Genomic DNA, 18,308 nt, shown 5'->3' with positions numbered 1-18,308 from the left:
AGAATGTTCAAATAGATTTCACATTCTCAGGACCCAAGGCAAGGACCCTACCTACTGATTCTGACCCAGCCAAGGGCCCCACCACAGCCGCAGCAATCACTTCAGGCCTGATGGGAAGTTAACAGGAAAGGGCCACAGGAAGGCAAAGCCATCATCTCGCCTCCTGGGCTAATGTCCATTTCTGCGTCCCATCTCGGAACCCCAGAACAGTGCAGAGAACAGACAGTGGTGGCGGACTGCATGGATTCTAGTCCTACTTCTGCCACTTCCTGCTGTGACTTCTCTGTGCCTATTTCCTCACATGTAAAAAGGCAATTACGGTACCCATGGTACAGTACAAAGTATGGTACTCATGGCACCAGGCATCCATGAGATGATCTCTGGCATTACCACACTATCTTGGCTTTTATTTTCTGTGCCACTTCACTGAGCGGTCATCAGAATAAATATGAGAAGTCAACTGAAAACAAGTTGAAGAAATCCAAAGTTGCTTTTATTTTTGTTTTTACTAATATAAGAATGAACCGTGACAGTGCCTCAATTCTATAACCCACCCAGCCCAAGATGATTCTAGTGGTGGGGCCAAGAACAGGTAGAAGATCTCCATCAGTGACCTCTTCTTAAAGCACAAGGACATCTTCCATCGGGCATCAACATGCACCTGTCATGTTGAATGTCAAAAATTGAACTAAAGCCTTCTTGATCCGTCTACATTCTCAGCCAGTAGTATTGCCTTCTGAGGTTAAGGACTCTAGGTCTGATACGTGATAGATGGAGGAAAGCTTCTTTTCACATTTCGAGAAGAGTGGGTGCAGAAGTGTGAAGAACATGACTCCCTTACTTCAACCACCTCCCCCTTTAGTCTGTAACTCCAAGGTGAAATGTTCTTACAACTCCCCTTTCCAGGTTTGGCTTTCTTCAAGGTGTACAACCAAAGCCTCAGGAAGTCATCCATGGGAAGCATACGAGGGTTTACACAGATGCAGGACAATACATTAGTTTTTCCTTTGGTCCCAGCACACACTGGGTGAGCATCTTTCAGAAGCAACCCCTCCAGCATTGTCTAGGCTGTACTTCTAAGTCATGAATGGATTGTTCAGCACCCTCTGCCTGTCCTAAATGATTCCTAAAAGTTTCCGGTAGTCTCACAGTCTTACTGCCCTTGGTTCCTACTGGCGTGTTATCCTGCCTTTAAAGTTACCAACCCCCTGACCCATGGATGCCTCTTTCAGATTTCATTATCTTCCTCAAACTTACTTAAATAAATTTCCAAAAGCAGTTACCTACCAACTAATGCAAGAATGAAGCCTAATATTATGCAAATCACTGCTGAGACCAGCTCTGCAGGAGGTCAGGGAGGGAGGCCTGGTTGTTCAAGAGGCTCTCTGCATGCCTATCACACATGCCTCCTCCCTGCCCACAGCACTCCATTTTGCTTTGTCTCAGACTCCTACACACGGTGTACTCCCTCCTGGCTGCCAGTCAGACTGGCAGGTGAGGCTGCTGGACTAAATACAGGGGACCTGGTTTGGATATATGCTGCACCATGGGTCAGGACCCTGGACCACGGCAATGGCATGCTGTGCCCCCTGCTGCCTACTGATACTGAACAGAGTCGGAGTCACATCTGGGTTGCTCTATTTATTGACACCTTGGCTAGAAATTTTCTAGAGTACAGAAAGCCTGATCTCTAGAGTACAGAGAGCCTGATCTGGAGGACAGGTATGATGCCAAATCTAAAACTACCTTGGCATACAAGTATTGTGAGGACATAAGGAGGGGCTCAGAACTCTGTCTTCAGTGATCATTCTCCAGGACTCAGGCTAGTACCAAGAGCCTCACACAGTAGAGTCAATGCCAATAACCTTCCTACTACTAAGCAAGAAGACAAGAAGTGGCATAGAATGGAAACAAACACTAAAGTACTGCCTTCATTATCTTGATGCTTAAGCTTCCTGGGAAGCCAGGCCAAGATGTTAACTTAGCCAGTTATCCCTATTTCACTTCCAAGCACTGGAGATAGAAATTTCAGGGATTGGGGTTTCTTCCCTGTGACTTGGCAAATTCTTCTTCTCATCTCCATGTCGAATCAACAGTTCCTTAGGTACTAGGTGCAAAACCTCAAGGCCCTATCATTTTCTCCACAGGACTTACTGGCATATCCTTCAAGCCACTTCATTTGTTCCATTCCTCTTTTTCAGTCTTTCTGGACCTGCAGGTTTTCTGCACACAGGAAATGCCCGAAGCATGATGAAAACAAGAAAGGGGCCAGCTTTCACCTAGTGGCCAACTGCCGCCCCCGCCATCTATAGTGGCCAAAGGGACTGAAAGATGACAGCCCAGTCCTCTTTGATCTATCATGGGTTTGAATTTAGGAGTTCCCAAGTCTCAGCAGGCTAACTCAGTATCTGATGTGGTCCGTAAGACAGAGATGTGCTCACCCATGGCTGCTCAGTGAAAGTAACAGTGACGTCCAAAACCAGCCCTCTGATACGGCACAAGTGTTGGTGGGCCAGGATGACCCCTGTCCTCAGCAAAGGGCTCTCAATCCTAACTCCTGAATGGCCCCAGACCATGTGGCTGTCTTCTCCCAACTTGGCATGGGGGTAGCACAGACTTCCAAAAGGAACTCCTTTATTAAATGCAGTGAGCAGTCCAACACTGCTACTTGGGTCAAGTCACAGCGAATGCTGGAGAAGTGCCTCTGATCCATGCATGGCCAAATCTGCTCAGGAACCTGGGGATTCCGGGAATGAGACCCATAGATGACAGAGGACGATGTTCCCTCTGCTGGTGCCGTATCACCTAGCCTAATGGTTTCATAAGACCCAGAGGCCCATTCTGAAGACAGTTGGCAGGGAGGCAAAAATGGCAGTCTTAAGAAGTCTTCAGACAAGAGGACAGCTCAGCAGGACAGCATGTGTGCACCCAGGGCTCACTGTGCAGCAGCCATCACCAGCTTGGTGAAGGAAGGTATATCACACGGCATCTTCAGGGTGCTGGAGGTAGGCGCTATGGCAGGAGAGGGAGGGAACAAGAGTCAAAACTTTGCCAGGTTAACACACCCAGACCCTGAGAATTTATTTCAAAGAAGTCATTCTCAATGGGGAAAAAGCTGGATGTACAAGAGTATGTGTTCTAGCAGCCAAGTGGTTACCAGAATGTGGACTCTGCAGTTAAGAGACCCACCTCACTTTGTAGGGCAAGTGATGAATGCTAAATCTCCTCTTCCTCATCTGTAAGACACAAGGACAGTCTCTACTCCCCAGGGATGTTACGAGATTAAACCAGACAATCTGCATAAAGCACCTTGAGTATAATAGGTGTTCAACTACAAAGGTTTGCTCTTATTGTTATGCATAAGGGCAGAAAGAGAATGCAGGGAAAAGGAAAGGGCAAATTGTTAAGGGTGATAGAGATAAGGAAGTTTTCCATGACTGTTCTGACAATATCAGTTTTTTAGGTCTTATCCATTTTCAGTTGGTATGGAGGATGCCACAATTTGTTGAGCCCTGTAGCTTAGGAAGAAAAAAGCAAAGTAGAAACAGTTAACTTTTTTTCACCAGTGTTTTTCTCACTTTTCTAGATTTCACTTTTGGAAAATTCTTCAGAGGTTTATAAGAATGCAGAAAAAAGGGGAAAATGGGAGGGCACAGGAGAGAGGAAACGAAGAAGGGTTTGACAATCAAAACTTAAAAGAATCTGCCTACATTTGCTCACCCTGCCCAAAGGCAGGGCTGTGCACAGAGGATTACTCTGTCCTGATTAGAGGGTCTGCTCTCCCAGGGCCTACTGAGAGAGTTGCAGGGATGCGCCCTGGCTGGGCAGACCACCATGTGGCTAGAGAGGAGAAAGACCTTGTAACCACAGGCAAGGAGTCCATTCTCAGGACTCTGAGGCAAGGCACAACACAGTCTCTGTCCCTCCTCTTCCTCTGACAGCTTTTCAGCTGTAAACAGTATATAAAAGTATAAGTGCTTGGGTGGCTCAGACAGTTAAGTGTCCAACTTTGGCTCAGGTCGTTATTTCATGGTTTGTGACATTGAGCCCCTCATCGGGCTGTCTGCTGTCGGGAGCCTGCTTGAGATCTTCTGACCCCCTTTCTGCCCCCCCCCCCCCGCCCCGGTTCGTTTCTCTCTCTCTCTCTCTCTCTCTCTCTCTCTCTCTCTCTCTCTCTCTCTCCCTTCCCCCTCCCTCCCCCCAACTAACCTAAAAAAATTTAAAAAAAGAGGACATAAGAGTCCAGTTCCATAAAAGAAACACAATAAATATTCATCGATGCCAGAAATAAAACAGATAATTGTTTGCAAAGACCTTAGAAAAGTCTAGCCAGTGTTTATAATCTTTTTCTTTTTCAGCCTATCCATAAATATATTATGTAACTCAAAATTAAAAAAGGATTATATTTGGGGCGCCTGGGTGGCTCAGTCGGTTAAGTGTCTGACTTCGGCTCAGGTCATGATCTCACGGTCCGTGAGTTTGAGCCCTGCGTCAGGCTCTGTGCTGACAGCTCAGAGCCTGCAGCCTGTTTCAGATTCTGTGTCTCCCTCTCTCTCTGACCCTCCTCCATTCATGCTCTGTGTCTCTCTGTCTCAAAAATAAATAAAACGTTAAAAATAAATAAATAAATAAATAAATAAACAAACAAACGTTAAAAAAGGATTCTTTTTTCAAATGTAAACACCATTATCACATATTAAAGGGTTAATAATTCCTTAATATCAACAATTACCCAGTGTTCAAATTTCCAATTGTCTCATAAACATCATAACTGGGTGATTTCTCAACCTTTTAAAATTCAATTTCCAAGTCTGAGGAGATTCTGAGACAGCCCCTATTAATCAATCCTACCATAATAATCACTAATTTAGGCCTACTAGACCACATGAGAAAACCAAAACCCAGAGAAGTTAGGTGATTTGCCCAGGATCACACAACTGGCTAAAGACAGAGCACCTGATCCACAGCCCACTGTTTTCCCTGATATCACATGGTCTGGCAGTGTGAACACTGAGGTAATCATTAGAAGTTTTCAAGTCAGCAAGTCTTAATCTAATAATGTGCCCTTTCTCTGTAAGAAGAGAACCACTAGAACCCTCCTAGTAATTATACACTCATTTTTCTGAGATAAAAGCTAAGCTCTCAAGTTAATGCTATCAGGTAGAAGTCAGATCTTGATCTTTATTCTGTGCTTCAATTTAGACATGGAAAACGATTCTCAATGAGCTCTATCTAGCCTCTTCTTACCACTAACTAGCTCCCCCAGGCTGCAGCAAGCTGAAGAGGACCACTAAGAGAGAAAGAGGTATCACATAGTGGGGATATGCATTCTAGTTGGGCATCAACATGATTATCAACAAAGGTTAAGACTGCCTGATAATAGACCCAAATGGTTTTATAGATAATTTGCATCACACTATCAAGGAACTCATAATTTCTGTGCAATATAAATGTTTTTAGAATAGGAGAAGGGTGCCTGGGTGGCTCAGCTGGTTAAGCATCTGACTTCAGCTCAAGTCGTGATCTCATGACTCATGGGTTTGAGCCCCACATCCAGCTCTATGCAGACAGCTCAGAGCCTGGAGCCTACTTTGGATTCTGTGTCTCCTCTCTCTCTGCTGTCCCCTGCTTGTGCTCCGTCTCTCTCAAAAATAAACATTAAAAAAAATTAAAAAAAAAAAACAATAGGAGAAAAACATGCTTCCATCTCATTCTATAAGGATAGATTTACCCCTTCATACAACTGGACAAGGAAAGCACACACACAAAAGCAGGGATAGATGGGAAGAAAACTATAGGCCTATCTCACTAATAAACACAGAGGCCAAAATCCTAAGTAAAATAAAAGCAAATCAAAAGAGTGGACATGCTTTTCCTCTGAAACACTTGGCTTCTTTATTTTATTATTTTTTTTGTTCTCTTTTGATAGGGTCTCGTTTCCTACATGTGCACAATACAAATAAACTGGGACATATGCAAAAAAATAATGGGACGTACTGAACAAGCTACTGAATGTAGAATTTAGGTAATCTGACATTAGGAAATCTATTAAAGTAATTCATCATTTTAACTAACTCAGAGGAAATATGTATGCTCATTCATCTCATGTGATTCCAAAATGGCAATGAACAAAATTCAAAACCCATTATTTATCAAGAAAAAGGAAAAGAGTAACAGTAGCAAATTATAAACATTCTGGACACTTCATTAACTGGAAGACCTGCATTATTAAACAATTTCATAAAGCTAGTGTGAGAACAGATGGGTCACAGGTACAAAAAGGCCCAGGTGTATGTAGTAATCGAGAATGTGAGAGCAGCAGGTTTCAAATGGATAGAGAGAAAGGATAATGGATTCTTCAATAAAGTTAGATCCTTACCTTAGCATAGAAAAATAAATTCCAAATGGACTGAAAAACTAAAGGTAAACAAACAAATGCATTATAAGAAAACACAAAAACAGAGTTTCAGTATAGGATAATGGAAAGTTCTAGACCTGAATTATGGTGATGGTTGCACAGCAATGTAAATATACTAATGCCACTGAACAGCAAGCCTAAAGCCTAAAATAGGGCAAAATGATAAACTGTACATATGTATTTTACAATTAAAAAAATAAAATATAAAAAAAACACAGATTATATTCTTGCAATAGGAAGAGCTTTCTTAAGACACAAAACCTTGGAGCTATAAAGGGAAAGATTTGAAGATTTTGCTACGTAAAAAAAAACGTTTCTTAATGTTTATTTTTGAGAGAGACAGAGCATGAGTCAATGGGGCAGGTTCACAGGGAGAGAGAGAGAGGGAGACAGAGGTTCTGAAGTGGGCTCTGTGCTGACAGCAGCAACACTGATGTGGGGCTTGAACTCACAAACCATGAGATCATGACCTGAGCTAAAGTCAGACGCTCAACCCACTGAGCCAAGCAGGTAGCCTCGCTATGTAAAAATTTTTAATGTATCATAAAAGATCCCAAAACAAATATCAAAAAACAAGCACTTAATACTTCAACAGAAAGAAAAAAAAAAAAAAGCAGTTGACTGAAGTATATGCAACTTGTATAACAGACAAAGGACTGGAGTGACTAGATGGATCCAGTGTCTGACTTCAGCTCAGGTCAGGATCTCGGGGTTTGTGGGTTTGAGCCCTGTGTTGGGCTCTGCATCTTACAGCTCAGGGCCTGGAGCCTGCTTTGGATTCTATGTCTCCCTCTCTCTCTGCCCCTCCCCTGCTCACGCTCTCTCTCTCAATAATAAATATTAAAAAAAAAAATTTTAAATAGATAAAGGAAACATCTGAATGTATAAAGCTGCTATAAATCAAAGTAGAGACAGAACATGAGGAGTATTTCATAAAAGACATACAACCTCATCAGTAATCAGAAAAATACACATTTAAACAATTTCACTTCAGGACTTGAAGCTGTATTACAAAGCTATAATCAAGACAGTATGGTACTGGCATAAAAACAGACACTCAGATCAATGGAACAGAACAGAGAACCCAGAAATGGACACACAAACGTATGGCCAACTAATCCTTGACAAATCAGGAAAGAATATCCAGTGGACAAAGTCTCTTCAGCAAGTGGTGCTGGGAAAACTGGACAGCAACATGCAGAAGAGTGAACCTGAACCACTTTCTTACACCATACACAAAAATAAATTCAAAATGGATGAAAGACTTAAATGTAAGACAGGAAGCCATCAAGATCCTTGAGGAGAAAACAGGCAAAAATCTCTTTGATCTTGGCCGCAGCAACTTCTTACTCAACACATCTCCAGAGGCAAGGGAAACAAAAGCAAAAATGAACTATTGGGACCTCATCAAAATAAAAAGCTTCTGCACAGCAAAGGAAACAATCAGCAAAACTAAAAGGCAACTGACAGAATGGGAGAAGATATTTGCAAACAACATCTCAGATAAAGAGTTAGTATCCAAAATCTACAAAGAACTTATCAAACTCAACACCCAAAAACAAATAATCCAGTGCAAAAATGGGCAAAAGAGATGAAAAGACACCTCTCCAAAGAAGACATCCAGATGGCCAACCGACACATGAAAAAATACTCAACATCACTCATCATCAGGGAAATACAAATCAAAACCACAATGAGATACCACCTCACACCTGTCAGAATGGCTAACATTAACAACTCAGGCAACGACAGATATTGGCAAGGATGCAGAGAAAGAGGAACCCTTTTGCACTGCTGGTGGGAATGCAAACTGGTGCAGCCACTCTGGAAAACAGTATGCAGGTTCCTCAAAAAATTAAAAATAGAACTACCCTACAACCCAGCAATTGCACTACTAGGTATTTATCCAAGGGATACAGGTATGCTGTTTCGAAGGGACGTAGACACCCCAATGTTTATAGCAGCACTATCAACAAAGCCAAAGTATGGGAAGAGCCCAAATGTCCATCAATAGATGAATGGATAAAGATGTGGCGTGTGTGTATGTGTGTGCGTGTATATACATATATGTACACACACATATACGTGTATATATATATACACATATACATACGCGTATATACATATACATATATATGTATACATAGATACACATACATATATATACATGTATATACACGCATACACATATGCAACGGAGTATTACTCAGCAATCAAAAATAATGAAATCTTGCCATTTGCAACTATGTGGATGGCACTAGAGGGTATCATGCTAAGGGAAATTAGAGAAAGACAAGTATCATACGACTTCACTCATATGAGGACTTTAAGACACAGAACAGATGAACACAAGGGAAGGGAAGCAAAAAATATAAAAACAGGGAGGGGGACGAAACATAAGAGACTCTTAAATATGGAGAACAAATAGAGGGTTATTGGAGGGGTTGTGGGAGGGGGGTTGGGCTAAATGAGTAAGGGGGATTAAGAAATCTGCTCCTGAAATCGTTGTTGCACTATATGCTAACTAACTTGCATGTAAATTTTTAAAAAATAATACTAAAAGAAAAAGAAAAAAAATTAAAAAAAAAAACCATTTCACTTCACTCATCAAATTAATAAATTAAATTGAAAATACTGATTTCCATAACTGATAAAGGCATAGGAAAATAGGTATTCTCATCGTTGTGGTTTGAACTGTAACCAGCAGAACCTCTGAAAGACAATTAGCCAGCAGCTAGCCAGGTGTCAGATGCACGATTCTCCACTATTGATCTCTAGACTGTAGAAAGCTCCCAGAGGCACACAAAACTCAGGAGCGAGCATGTTCACTGAACCATTATTTTCTGTATCAAAAACAAAACAGCCCAACTCTCTAACAGGAGGTGGTGAAATACACTTTCGTACATCCACCTAGTGAAACATGAGGTAGCAACTGACGAGAAGTAGATAAGTCTCTATGTAACCCACAGGGAAGCATGTCACAACATGTGTTGTAAACAAAGGCCAGTTACAAAATAGTCCATATTCTGTGATCCCATTTTTGTCAAAAAAGTAAATAAGATAATATACTTTGTATAGCAAGAAAAATCTAGGAGAATGCATACCAAGCTGTTAGTGGGTTATCATCTCTGAGAGTGGTATCATGGGAAATTTTCACTTTCTAAATTACTTCTGTAATTATTTCTGTAATGTTTGAATTATTTAAAATAAGCACATTTCTGTAATTGAAAAAATAAGGAATTAAAAAAAAAAGAAATAAAAACACCTCCACTTTTCTGCCAAAAAGGCGGGGGGGGGGGGGGCGGTAATTATGATCCCAATGAATGCCAGGTAACAATCTCTGTGCAGTATTTTCCTCTAAAAAGGAGGAGGCAGAAAATCATCTAGAACAGTTGGAAGCTGTCAAGTGCCAATAGGGGCCCGCCCCCCACTTCCTGGGCAGGGCTGGTGTAGTGGGAATGACGGGAACAGGGCCTGGCTTTCTGTCATGGCAGCCTGCATAGCACCATCGCTCCCACGAGGGAAGGCCAAGGCTGAAAGGGTCAGTGCACACTTGAAGGAAATCACACTCAACACTGGACTCCAGCTATTTTTTTTCTTTTGCCTCTGATCTCTGGGTAGCTCTCAGATCATGACTTAAGATTAGAAACATTTTACGTGACAAGGTTACAATAGAAATCCGATCAGCTACAAGGAACTGCTGGTGACTTGTGGGTAAGAGCTACAGAAATCTAGTGTGTCCTAAAAAGATGGAATGAATGCCAAGAGCTGGAACAGCACAATGTTGGAAAACTGGTCAAAGAAAGGGTGTTAATCAACTAACTCGCCTCTACCACAACCTGTGAATGATGAAACCAAGAATGGGAAGAGAAAAGGAATGGAGAGGGAAAGCAAACAAAACTTACTTACTGAGCACTGCTACACACCTGAACATAGTTCCATGTTTAATCCCAAAATAATCCAGGGGGTGCCATGGAAGAGGAGACTCAAAGAAGTCCACAACTTGCTCAATATTACAAAGCTAGAAACCCCTAGGTCTGGATTTGACCATGGTCTGCCTACAAGTCCGGTGCACTGGCAGCTACTCTGGTAAGCCAGTCAGTCGGCCCCAAACTTCCCAATACCGGAGCCTGCGTCCTCAGTCTTTCCAGGCAGACTCACCTGTGAGCTGGAGGGCAGCGCCTGGGAGTTGGGCTCCTCTGACGGGGCTGCTCCTGAGCCCATGGGGCTCAGTGTAGTGATTCGGCTGGGCTGGCCACGCAGTGTCAGAGTAATGGTGGTAGGGACCTTCAAGCCTGACAGAGATGCGGGGGAAGGTTGGCTTTGGTCATAGCCTCCATTTTCTTCTCCTGGAGAGTTTCTTCACATCACACACCACCCCCTCGGCCTCCCACCTCAGTTTCCCCAGCTGGGTCATCTACGCTCTATCAGTCAGTCTGAAAGGCAACAGGAAACAGCTGTGTTCTTTCGCCCTCTCTGGGGGCTGGCCTCACACAGCTGAATCCTTGGGGGTCAATGCCAGGACCCTGGTGAGTTGGGTTCAACAACATGGCTTGCCCATGTGAGATGGGAAGATCCTGGGGAAAGATCCCATATCTAAGAGTCCCCACGGCTGTCATGAGAGACTCACCTGATGCTTGGTTAGAGATCTGAGCCAGGCCAGGGAGGCTGCTTGCCAACTTAGCGAGGCCCCCATTGGTCAGCAGCTGGTGGATGGCTGTGGGCTTCCCACCAGGAGTGGCACCCAAGGAGGAGAGTGTGGTGGCCACAGGAATGGTACGTACAATGGTGCTGGTGCCCGTGGTGATGGCACCCAGGCTCTGCATGGGGGTGGGCAACTTCACACTGGTGGCCTGTGGGACACACAAGCCCAGGTGATCAGAAGCTATTGCCCAACAGCAATGTTCGAGTATGGAGGGCCCACAGCATTAAAGGCTACCATCCATTGAGCACCTACTACATGCAAGGTACTCTTCCAGGCATTTTCCATATACTAGCTTACTTAATCCTCAAAACAACCCTTTGAGAGAGATACTATTATCCTAATTTTACAGACAAGGAAACGAAGACACAGAGAGATCAAAAAACTTGCCCAAGATCACACAGTAAGTGATGGAGCCTTAACCTCTGGTAGTTCCCAGGGTGAAGTCAGAAGGCTGTCTTGACCCAGATTCCAGACCCAGTTTCCCTGTCAAAACCAACTAAACTGAGAATGCCTCCTCCCCACACCTGCCCAACCCAGCAGAAGGCAGATGTGCACCTGTGGGGCTGGCCCTGGGGAAGGATTTGCTGGGAGGCCAGAGGTCTTGCTGCTGATATCCTGCAAGCTGAAGCTGAGACCTTGAAGGAGGCTGCTGGCTGATGTAGCCCCTAGGAGAGGATATAACAGATGTCAATATAGGCTCAAGCCCTTATCCCAAGAGCAGCCACACCCATCCATCTTCAACAACCAACTAAAATTCCATCCCTTCCAGGGAAGGGGACAGCTTCTTAAGCCAAAAGAATTCCAAATACCTGATTTACACTTCACTACACACAGCCCAGTGGCCACAAAGCAAAGAGGGAGGTCCTCCTGAAGGAGGACACCTGCACAGCCTTGGCTCTGCTGGACTCAGGCAACCAGCCTTCCCATGTAGGGTGGGGTGGTGAAAGTGAGGAGACAAGCAAGAGGCAGAAAGGTGCCTCATCTTGCTAATGCTAGTACAGCACAATCTCCAATTTTCTGCAATCAGATGTGTTTAAGAACACCACAGTGAACACAATACATACACTTCCCACCAGCTATTTCTCCTCCTTATAGTACAAAAGACACTACCTGCACACTGGGCTCTTTACTCACTGTAGATATTAAGACCAAGAACTCTCCCACTTTAAAGCTAATTCTAACTTCACATCAAGCCTCTATGAAAGCCTGCAACCCAGAGGAGAATCCTCCAGATTCAGCTGCTTTCCCTAGGACCACCCTCCAGCAGCAGCTGAAAGGAGATTTTGCTGGGAGGCGGGAAATGCTGGGCTACCAGATACCTGGGAGGGAGCTGCCAGCAGAGGTGGCCACTAGGCGGCTCTGGAGTGTATGCAAGGCACTGGGTGCAGTGCTGCTGGAGACTGAGGAGGCTGGGCTGGCTGAGACTCCCCCTTCAGAAGCATTTGACCTGGAGACGAAGACAGGAGCTCCGTTATTCAAAGGTTGGAGGGAAGCAGACCCCAGCAACACAGGGAGGGTCGTAGGGCCCAGCAAGGCTTTCTAGCCACTAGAACCTATAGTTTTCTTTGTTCCACTTTCTGAATCTGGTCTCTAATCCTTCTGAAAGTCAGGCCTCAAATAAAGATTTCAAACCTTAAAGCAAGAGCTATGGGAAGCTTTGCAAATTTTCAGTAAAAAAGAATTGAACTGATCCCCTCCCCGCCCCACGGCACTGCCCCCCACCCCCCACCCCCACCAAAAGGGCAAAGATCCCACTGAGAAAAAAGTCGTATTCCCAAAACTGACAGAACCCAGACTATCATCTTTCCAAAGCACTAAATGGACCAGAGAAAAGGTAAAAAGAAAGGTTCAGAGCCAGAAAAGCTAAGAAACAGACTCACTTGGTAGTGGTGAGAAGCCCTGTGAGCTCCTTGGGCCCTGCTGAAGCCTGCCCCAGCGTCATGGTGATGGGCTTCCCTCCCGCAACTGCAAAACAGAAAACCCCAAGGCCACTGGTCAGTCCTGCTTGGCCCCTTTCAGGGTTTCACAGCCCAGGCTAAATCCAAAATACTATGAACAAAGACTGGAAGAAGAAAAATGACGAATAAGTAGAACAGTAGAATAGGGAGAGCTGGAGGTATTTTTTCTTCCATTTTCTAAACTTTTTGTAATATTTTATTATATTTTTTTCCTAAAGATTTTAAGTAATCTCTATACCTTCCATGTGGGGCTCAAACTCAGGACCCTGAGATCAAGAGTTGCATGCTCCTCTGAACCAGCCAGGTGCCGGAATATTTTATCTTTAATTGAAACTGATAGAGAACAAAATATAATGATGCTCCGGATGCTCCCCCTGATCCTCATTCTGCCTTGCTGATTATTCTAGTTCAGATCAGGTCACTGCCCACTTTTGCCCCCCATGCTACCTTGTGTCTTCTCTGCTCCAGGCACATCTTACACTGAAGTACAGGCTGAGATGTCCAGCAAGTAGCCACCAAGGCAGCAATGATGTGTGCTCTGAGAGAGCTCGGTTTTTATTTACACAGGCGAAGAGACACTCACCTTCTGGAGCTCCTCCTTGAGAAGGAGTACAAGGCCCTCCAGCTGTGTCCCCTTGGGAGATAAGGGACACCTTAATCTTCGGTCGCTTGGAGGTCTTGCTGCCAGGAAGAGGACTGGAAGGATGGTGGCGCTTCAGCTGGACCCTAAGATCCTCTTTCTCTGTCTCCTCCGTTTGTTCTGATGAAATGGGAACTAAGAGATGGAGCTGAGGTGAGGTCTTCCACAATCCAAAAAAGCCCGAGAGACACTGACAGACAGTAGCAGCAAGAGCATGACTGTGTGTCACATACAAAGTCACACTTCAAAGGCAATTGCCAATGATTCAGTCCCACCTCACTCAGGTCCCATCTGTGGTAGACACCATCTTGTCCTCTCAGGGAATGGCTCCGTGCCCAACCCTTACCCTGTTCTGGAGTAGGCTCTGAGGGAGGAAGGGAGCTCTGAGTTGGTAGAAACAAAAAGGAAACGAGAAGACACCCTGATCTTGCCTAGCGAAGGCCAACCAAAAAAGAGAGGACTCACTATAGTGGATATAAGCAGTGCTTCCTGGACTCAAACAATGTGATAATTTTCCTCTTTCAAGCCCAACCTCACATCATAGAGCTGGGGGACAGTAAACATTCCACAAAGCAGCAGCAGAGAAGCACACTACCCAGTCCTCTCAAAAAAAGAGACTTTCACAAGGCTCTCGGAGTCCTACTCTGTCCTAAGCACCCAAGGTTGAAGATTTGCTTGCCAAATGAAGGCAACAAGAAGGATTATTGCCAGGAATTAAGGGTGGCTTTGAGTGGCTACTAGGCAAGGGAGCATCTCAGCCAAGACAACTTTATAGCTCCTGCCCAAAAGTAACAGGGCAATGGTGGTCCATGTCACAACTAGTCCCCAGGTCATTTGCACTAGTACAGAGAAAGGCCAACTGTTCACACATGAGCTTCCCCCTCCACTGAATCAAACAGACTCATCCTGCACATGGCCAAGCCTCCTGGACTCTGAAGTTATCCTTCAGGTTTCCTCAGAGATCCCCTTCTTTTTTTTAAATTTATTTTTATTTTAAGTAGGCTTCCCACCCAGCGTGGAGCCCAATGTAGGGCTTAAACTCATGACCCTGAGATCAAGACCTGAGCTGAGATCAAGAGTCACACACTTAACCAACTGAGCCACCCAGACACCTCAGAGATCCCCTTCTTTTTAAAACCAGAAACCCACTCCAGTCCCTCTTCTTAGCATAGGTAATCAGGGGAAGGGTGGGGAGGAAAGCAGTAGTATATGAGGATGGCGGGCAGGGATGGGGCTCCTGGCCTGGGCCACAGAGAGCTACGCCGGACCACAGGGCAATACCAGCTGGCAGGACCAGTTAGAGGACAAATGCAGTGACTAAAATCAGAATAGGAAGGAGGGTAAAAGGGAGAAGAGCTACAGGTTTTATGCTTATTATAAGTGGCTGATGTGCTTGTAGCAGCCAGGATGGAAGCAGGAAACCAGAGACAGGGAGAAAAACATACAAGGAAACTCAGGTTCACAGGCAATGGGCCACAGGCACACATAGGAGAAGCACAGCCAAGAACCACAAGAGACAAAAAAAAGAAAAATCATGAGAGGCCAACAGAAAGTACAGAGAAAAAGCAGACTATGGAGTAAGCAAAAGAAGTCAGCCAAGAAAAGAACTGAAGACAAAAAGGCAGAAAAAGAAAAGTAGGAAACCAGAGACAAATGAGAAACAGAATGGGGAAGGAACTGAGGGAAAAGTGGACAGAAGCAGAGAACAGAGCGTGAAAAGGTGAAAGGAAAAGCAATACTCACCAAAAAGACAGGAGGAGGTGCCGGGAGGAAGAGCTTTCCTCACCAGCATATTTTGTTTCAGAAAAGCAGCAAACTGTGCTGGAATGAATCAGAAAGAATTACAGAATCACAGCCAGCCAGAGAAAAGAGAAAAGGAGAGGGAGTAAGAAAAAGATATGAAAATGTTCTAGAAAATGGTCATCATGGGCCCCTTCCAGAATTACTGCATGGGTTCGAAACCTAACTCCCATGGTGATTCCATGGAATCACCTATAACTGAAAATAATAAATGTACCTGCTTCATTTGCCGTTGCCACGATTCAACGAGCAATAGCAAGTCAAGTGCCAAGAAGACAGCATGGCACATAGTCAGGGCTCCATAAAAGTTAGCTATAATCATTCCCTCTTGCCTCTGAGCTCTGTCAAAGTCAGGGCGCTAGGGCTGCTGCTCTGCACCATATTCTGGGTCCTGTTTCGAACCCAGGTCACCAATCACCCTTCAAGAACTCCTTAGATTCTCAACTAATTATCCCCTCCATAAGCAGAGCCAACCACTGGTTCTCTCTTCATCAAAAGCCTATGGAAACACCACCCACCCAGAACTTGGCTCTGGCCACCACTTAAGAAGATCCAGGTCACAGACCATCCACGTGCACACTAGAAGCTTGGCCTTTTTTCCTTTTTTTTTTTTTTTTTTTTTTCCTTCACAGATCCCCTCACACACTTGTGCTCCTTGTTAGCACCACTCTTAAGGGAACCTTCTTAAGATGCCTGGGTTTAAGTCCTTTGGCTCTACTAAAAAGAAACACAGGGGAAGTGAGCAGATCAGCCTGCTGTCATCTCTACATCTCTCTACTGGACAGCCAGCTCTGGTGCTGCCACTTTCCAGGCACGTGAGACCTCAGATGATACATGCTCCTGGATACATACACACACAATGACCAAGGGGCCTTACCTCAGGGCTGCCCAACAGGATCAAAATGGGGGCATGGGGAGAGCCACTGTTTCTTTTCCACCTACCCGCAAAACTCTCCCTTTTCTGTAGCTTTAGTAGCACTCATTGTTCTCCAAACTCTGATCTCAACCATACAAACATTTCCCATTCTACTCTAAAACCTATCTGCAGAGAGACTGATAAACTTCACTGAAAGTCTCAATATGGGAGGCTGAACCTTCAAGGTGGAAACAAAGAAAGGGCATGATGCCAGTTGAGTTGCCCTGGAATCTGATGAATAAAGCTAATCACCCCGTCCACATGATCTGAAGAGTGTCCTGATTGCAGGAGTGGCTGGGCAGGGCCTAAAACAGAAGAAGTAGCTTCCCCAACTGGGAGTCAGAAAAAATTTTTAGGCAAATACACATGGAGTCATTCATAAAGCCTAACTCCCCAGAACACCAATGCAAAGCTATAATTAGTGGAACTATACAACCCCATTAATGCACAGACCTTTTGTGATGTCTTACTCTTGAAAACAATCCTCAGTATTCATTTCAACCTAATTTTGTTTGAACAGAAATGTGGGAAACGGTGCCTCTCACATGCCCCAGAAGTTACAGATGTCAATACTTTCCAAATGCCATATGATGTCACTGCAGAAGATAACCTGAGAGGCCACTGGGCCAGGAGGAGCCAATACCTTGGGCTTGTTTGTGGGTCAGCACAGCTTCTGTCCGCTGCACATGTCTCTTCAGGAGCTGAGAGCTCCCGATTTGACTGGACTTCTGGGCAGAGGTCACTGTGGTCACTTTGGTCTTGGGACTGGAAGTGGGGCTGCTGGACACACTGGAAAGATCCTGAGTAGGGTGAGAAGAGTAAGAGCTGAGCCAATGCTGTTTGGATTTAACCATTAATTATCAAGTCCCCTGGAATTCCCTGGTCAGGAATTCTCCTCATAGCAACTCTAAGGCCTATAGCACTGGCAAAGTAGACAAGCATCCCTAGGAACCAAATCCACAGTCTTCCTTCCCCAGCAAAAGCACTCCCTCCCTGCCTACATTACCTCTGAGCCTGAGGGTGAGGCAGGAAGCTTGGCAGCTGGTGAGGCAGGCCGACTGCCCCGCTCAGGGACCTCAAAGGCCAGGTCTCTGCGGGCTGCATCCCGAGGCTTCTTCTTCTTCTCAGCATCCTGATCCCGAGGCTCAGAGCCCATGTGCCCTTCGGTGCGAGTGAGCACTCCAGTCAGAAAGTCCACGATCTCATCCTAGTATGAAGAGGGGCCCAGGCCGCTGAGTCCTTCAGTCTAGGGAATAGGAACCTCCCCGACAGGGTTAACTCAATTTCATCAACCCTGCCTTTGGCGTCAGGTGTGCCTTCAGTCCTCCAGGCACACAGAGCCAGGCACAAATCCAAGCCTCAGTCAAAGACCAGCAGGAGCCTATGCCCCAAGGCCTCTGTGGAGTGGTGTTCTGGAATGGTTGTGCTCCCTCACTCCTCCAATAAACTCTTTCTCCCCTGATGCTCTGTATGCATCTTAGACTGTCACTCTCATTTCCCCTTTCCTTTGTTTATGATTTAGTTCTACCAGAGGCCCCAGTGGATACTCCTTCAGAGCCAAAGAGGCTGCTGCCAACAAGATCAAGCCTAAAGGTTATAGAAAGGCAAGCCTAGCTGAGAAAAACACATAAAGCAACTGTGTACCTGAATGCATCTGTCCACCATGCTCTGAGTCAGTCCCTCTGATTTCTTCTTGGTTTTGCTTATTCTAAGAGACAGAGACAGAGAGGAGAAAATGGCATCACATGGAAGCGAGAATGGGTTTCTCTTCTGTGTTGGTTATTTTCTAGGCTCAGGAAGGAGGACTACGTTAGCCCTCACGCAGTTATCACAACCTCTCTGAACCTGTTTCCATGTCTGCAAAACGGGGA

General features: G+C 45.0%; 1 protein-coding gene across 8 annotated transcripts in view; it reads right to left on the bottom strand.

Moving 5' to 3' along the window:
* Window positions 1-471: 471 nt before the first annotated feature.
* KANSL3 (KAT8 regulatory NSL complex subunit 3) overlaps window positions 472-18,308 on the bottom strand; it is a 43,205-nt gene continuing 25,368 nt past the window's right edge. For 6 of the 8 annotated variants that reach the window (XM_047851823.1, XM_047851824.1, XM_047851822.1 and 3 more), the window contains 11 exons: window positions 18,082-18,145; window positions 17,444-17,644; window positions 17,081-17,237; window positions 15,465-15,542; window positions 13,665-13,856; window positions 13,004-13,088; window positions 12,443-12,570; window positions 11,679-11,788; window positions 11,049-11,271; window positions 10,580-10,713; window positions 472-3,012 (listed from right to left, as the gene is read on the bottom strand). In XM_047851823.1, the coding sequence (XP_047707779.1) occupies window positions 2,992-3,012; window positions 10,580-10,713; window positions 11,049-11,271; window positions 11,679-11,788; window positions 12,443-12,570; window positions 13,004-13,088; window positions 13,665-13,856; window positions 15,465-15,542; window positions 17,081-17,237; window positions 17,444-17,644; window positions 18,082-18,145 (1,393 nt within the window). In that variant the 3' untranslated portion in view covers window positions 472-2,991. Of the gene's footprint in view, window positions 3,013-3,189; window positions 3,237-10,579; window positions 10,714-11,048; window positions 11,272-11,678; window positions 11,789-12,442; window positions 12,571-13,003; window positions 13,089-13,664; window positions 13,857-15,464; window positions 15,543-17,080; window positions 17,238-17,443; window positions 17,645-18,081; window positions 18,146-18,308 lie in introns of all 8 variants that reach the window. The other 2 variants (XM_047851829.1, XM_047851825.1) reach the window with 2 other exon arrangements.

The sequence above is a fragment of the Prionailurus viverrinus genome, chromosome A3 (genome assembly GCF_022837055.1).
Source record: "Prionailurus viverrinus isolate Anna chromosome A3, UM_Priviv_1.0, whole genome shotgun sequence".
Lineage (NCBI taxonomy): Eukaryota > Metazoa > Chordata > Mammalia > Carnivora > Felidae > Prionailurus > Prionailurus viverrinus.
Note: the sequence above shows the minus strand (reverse complement) of the source record. Positions and strands in the feature narration are given on the sequence as shown.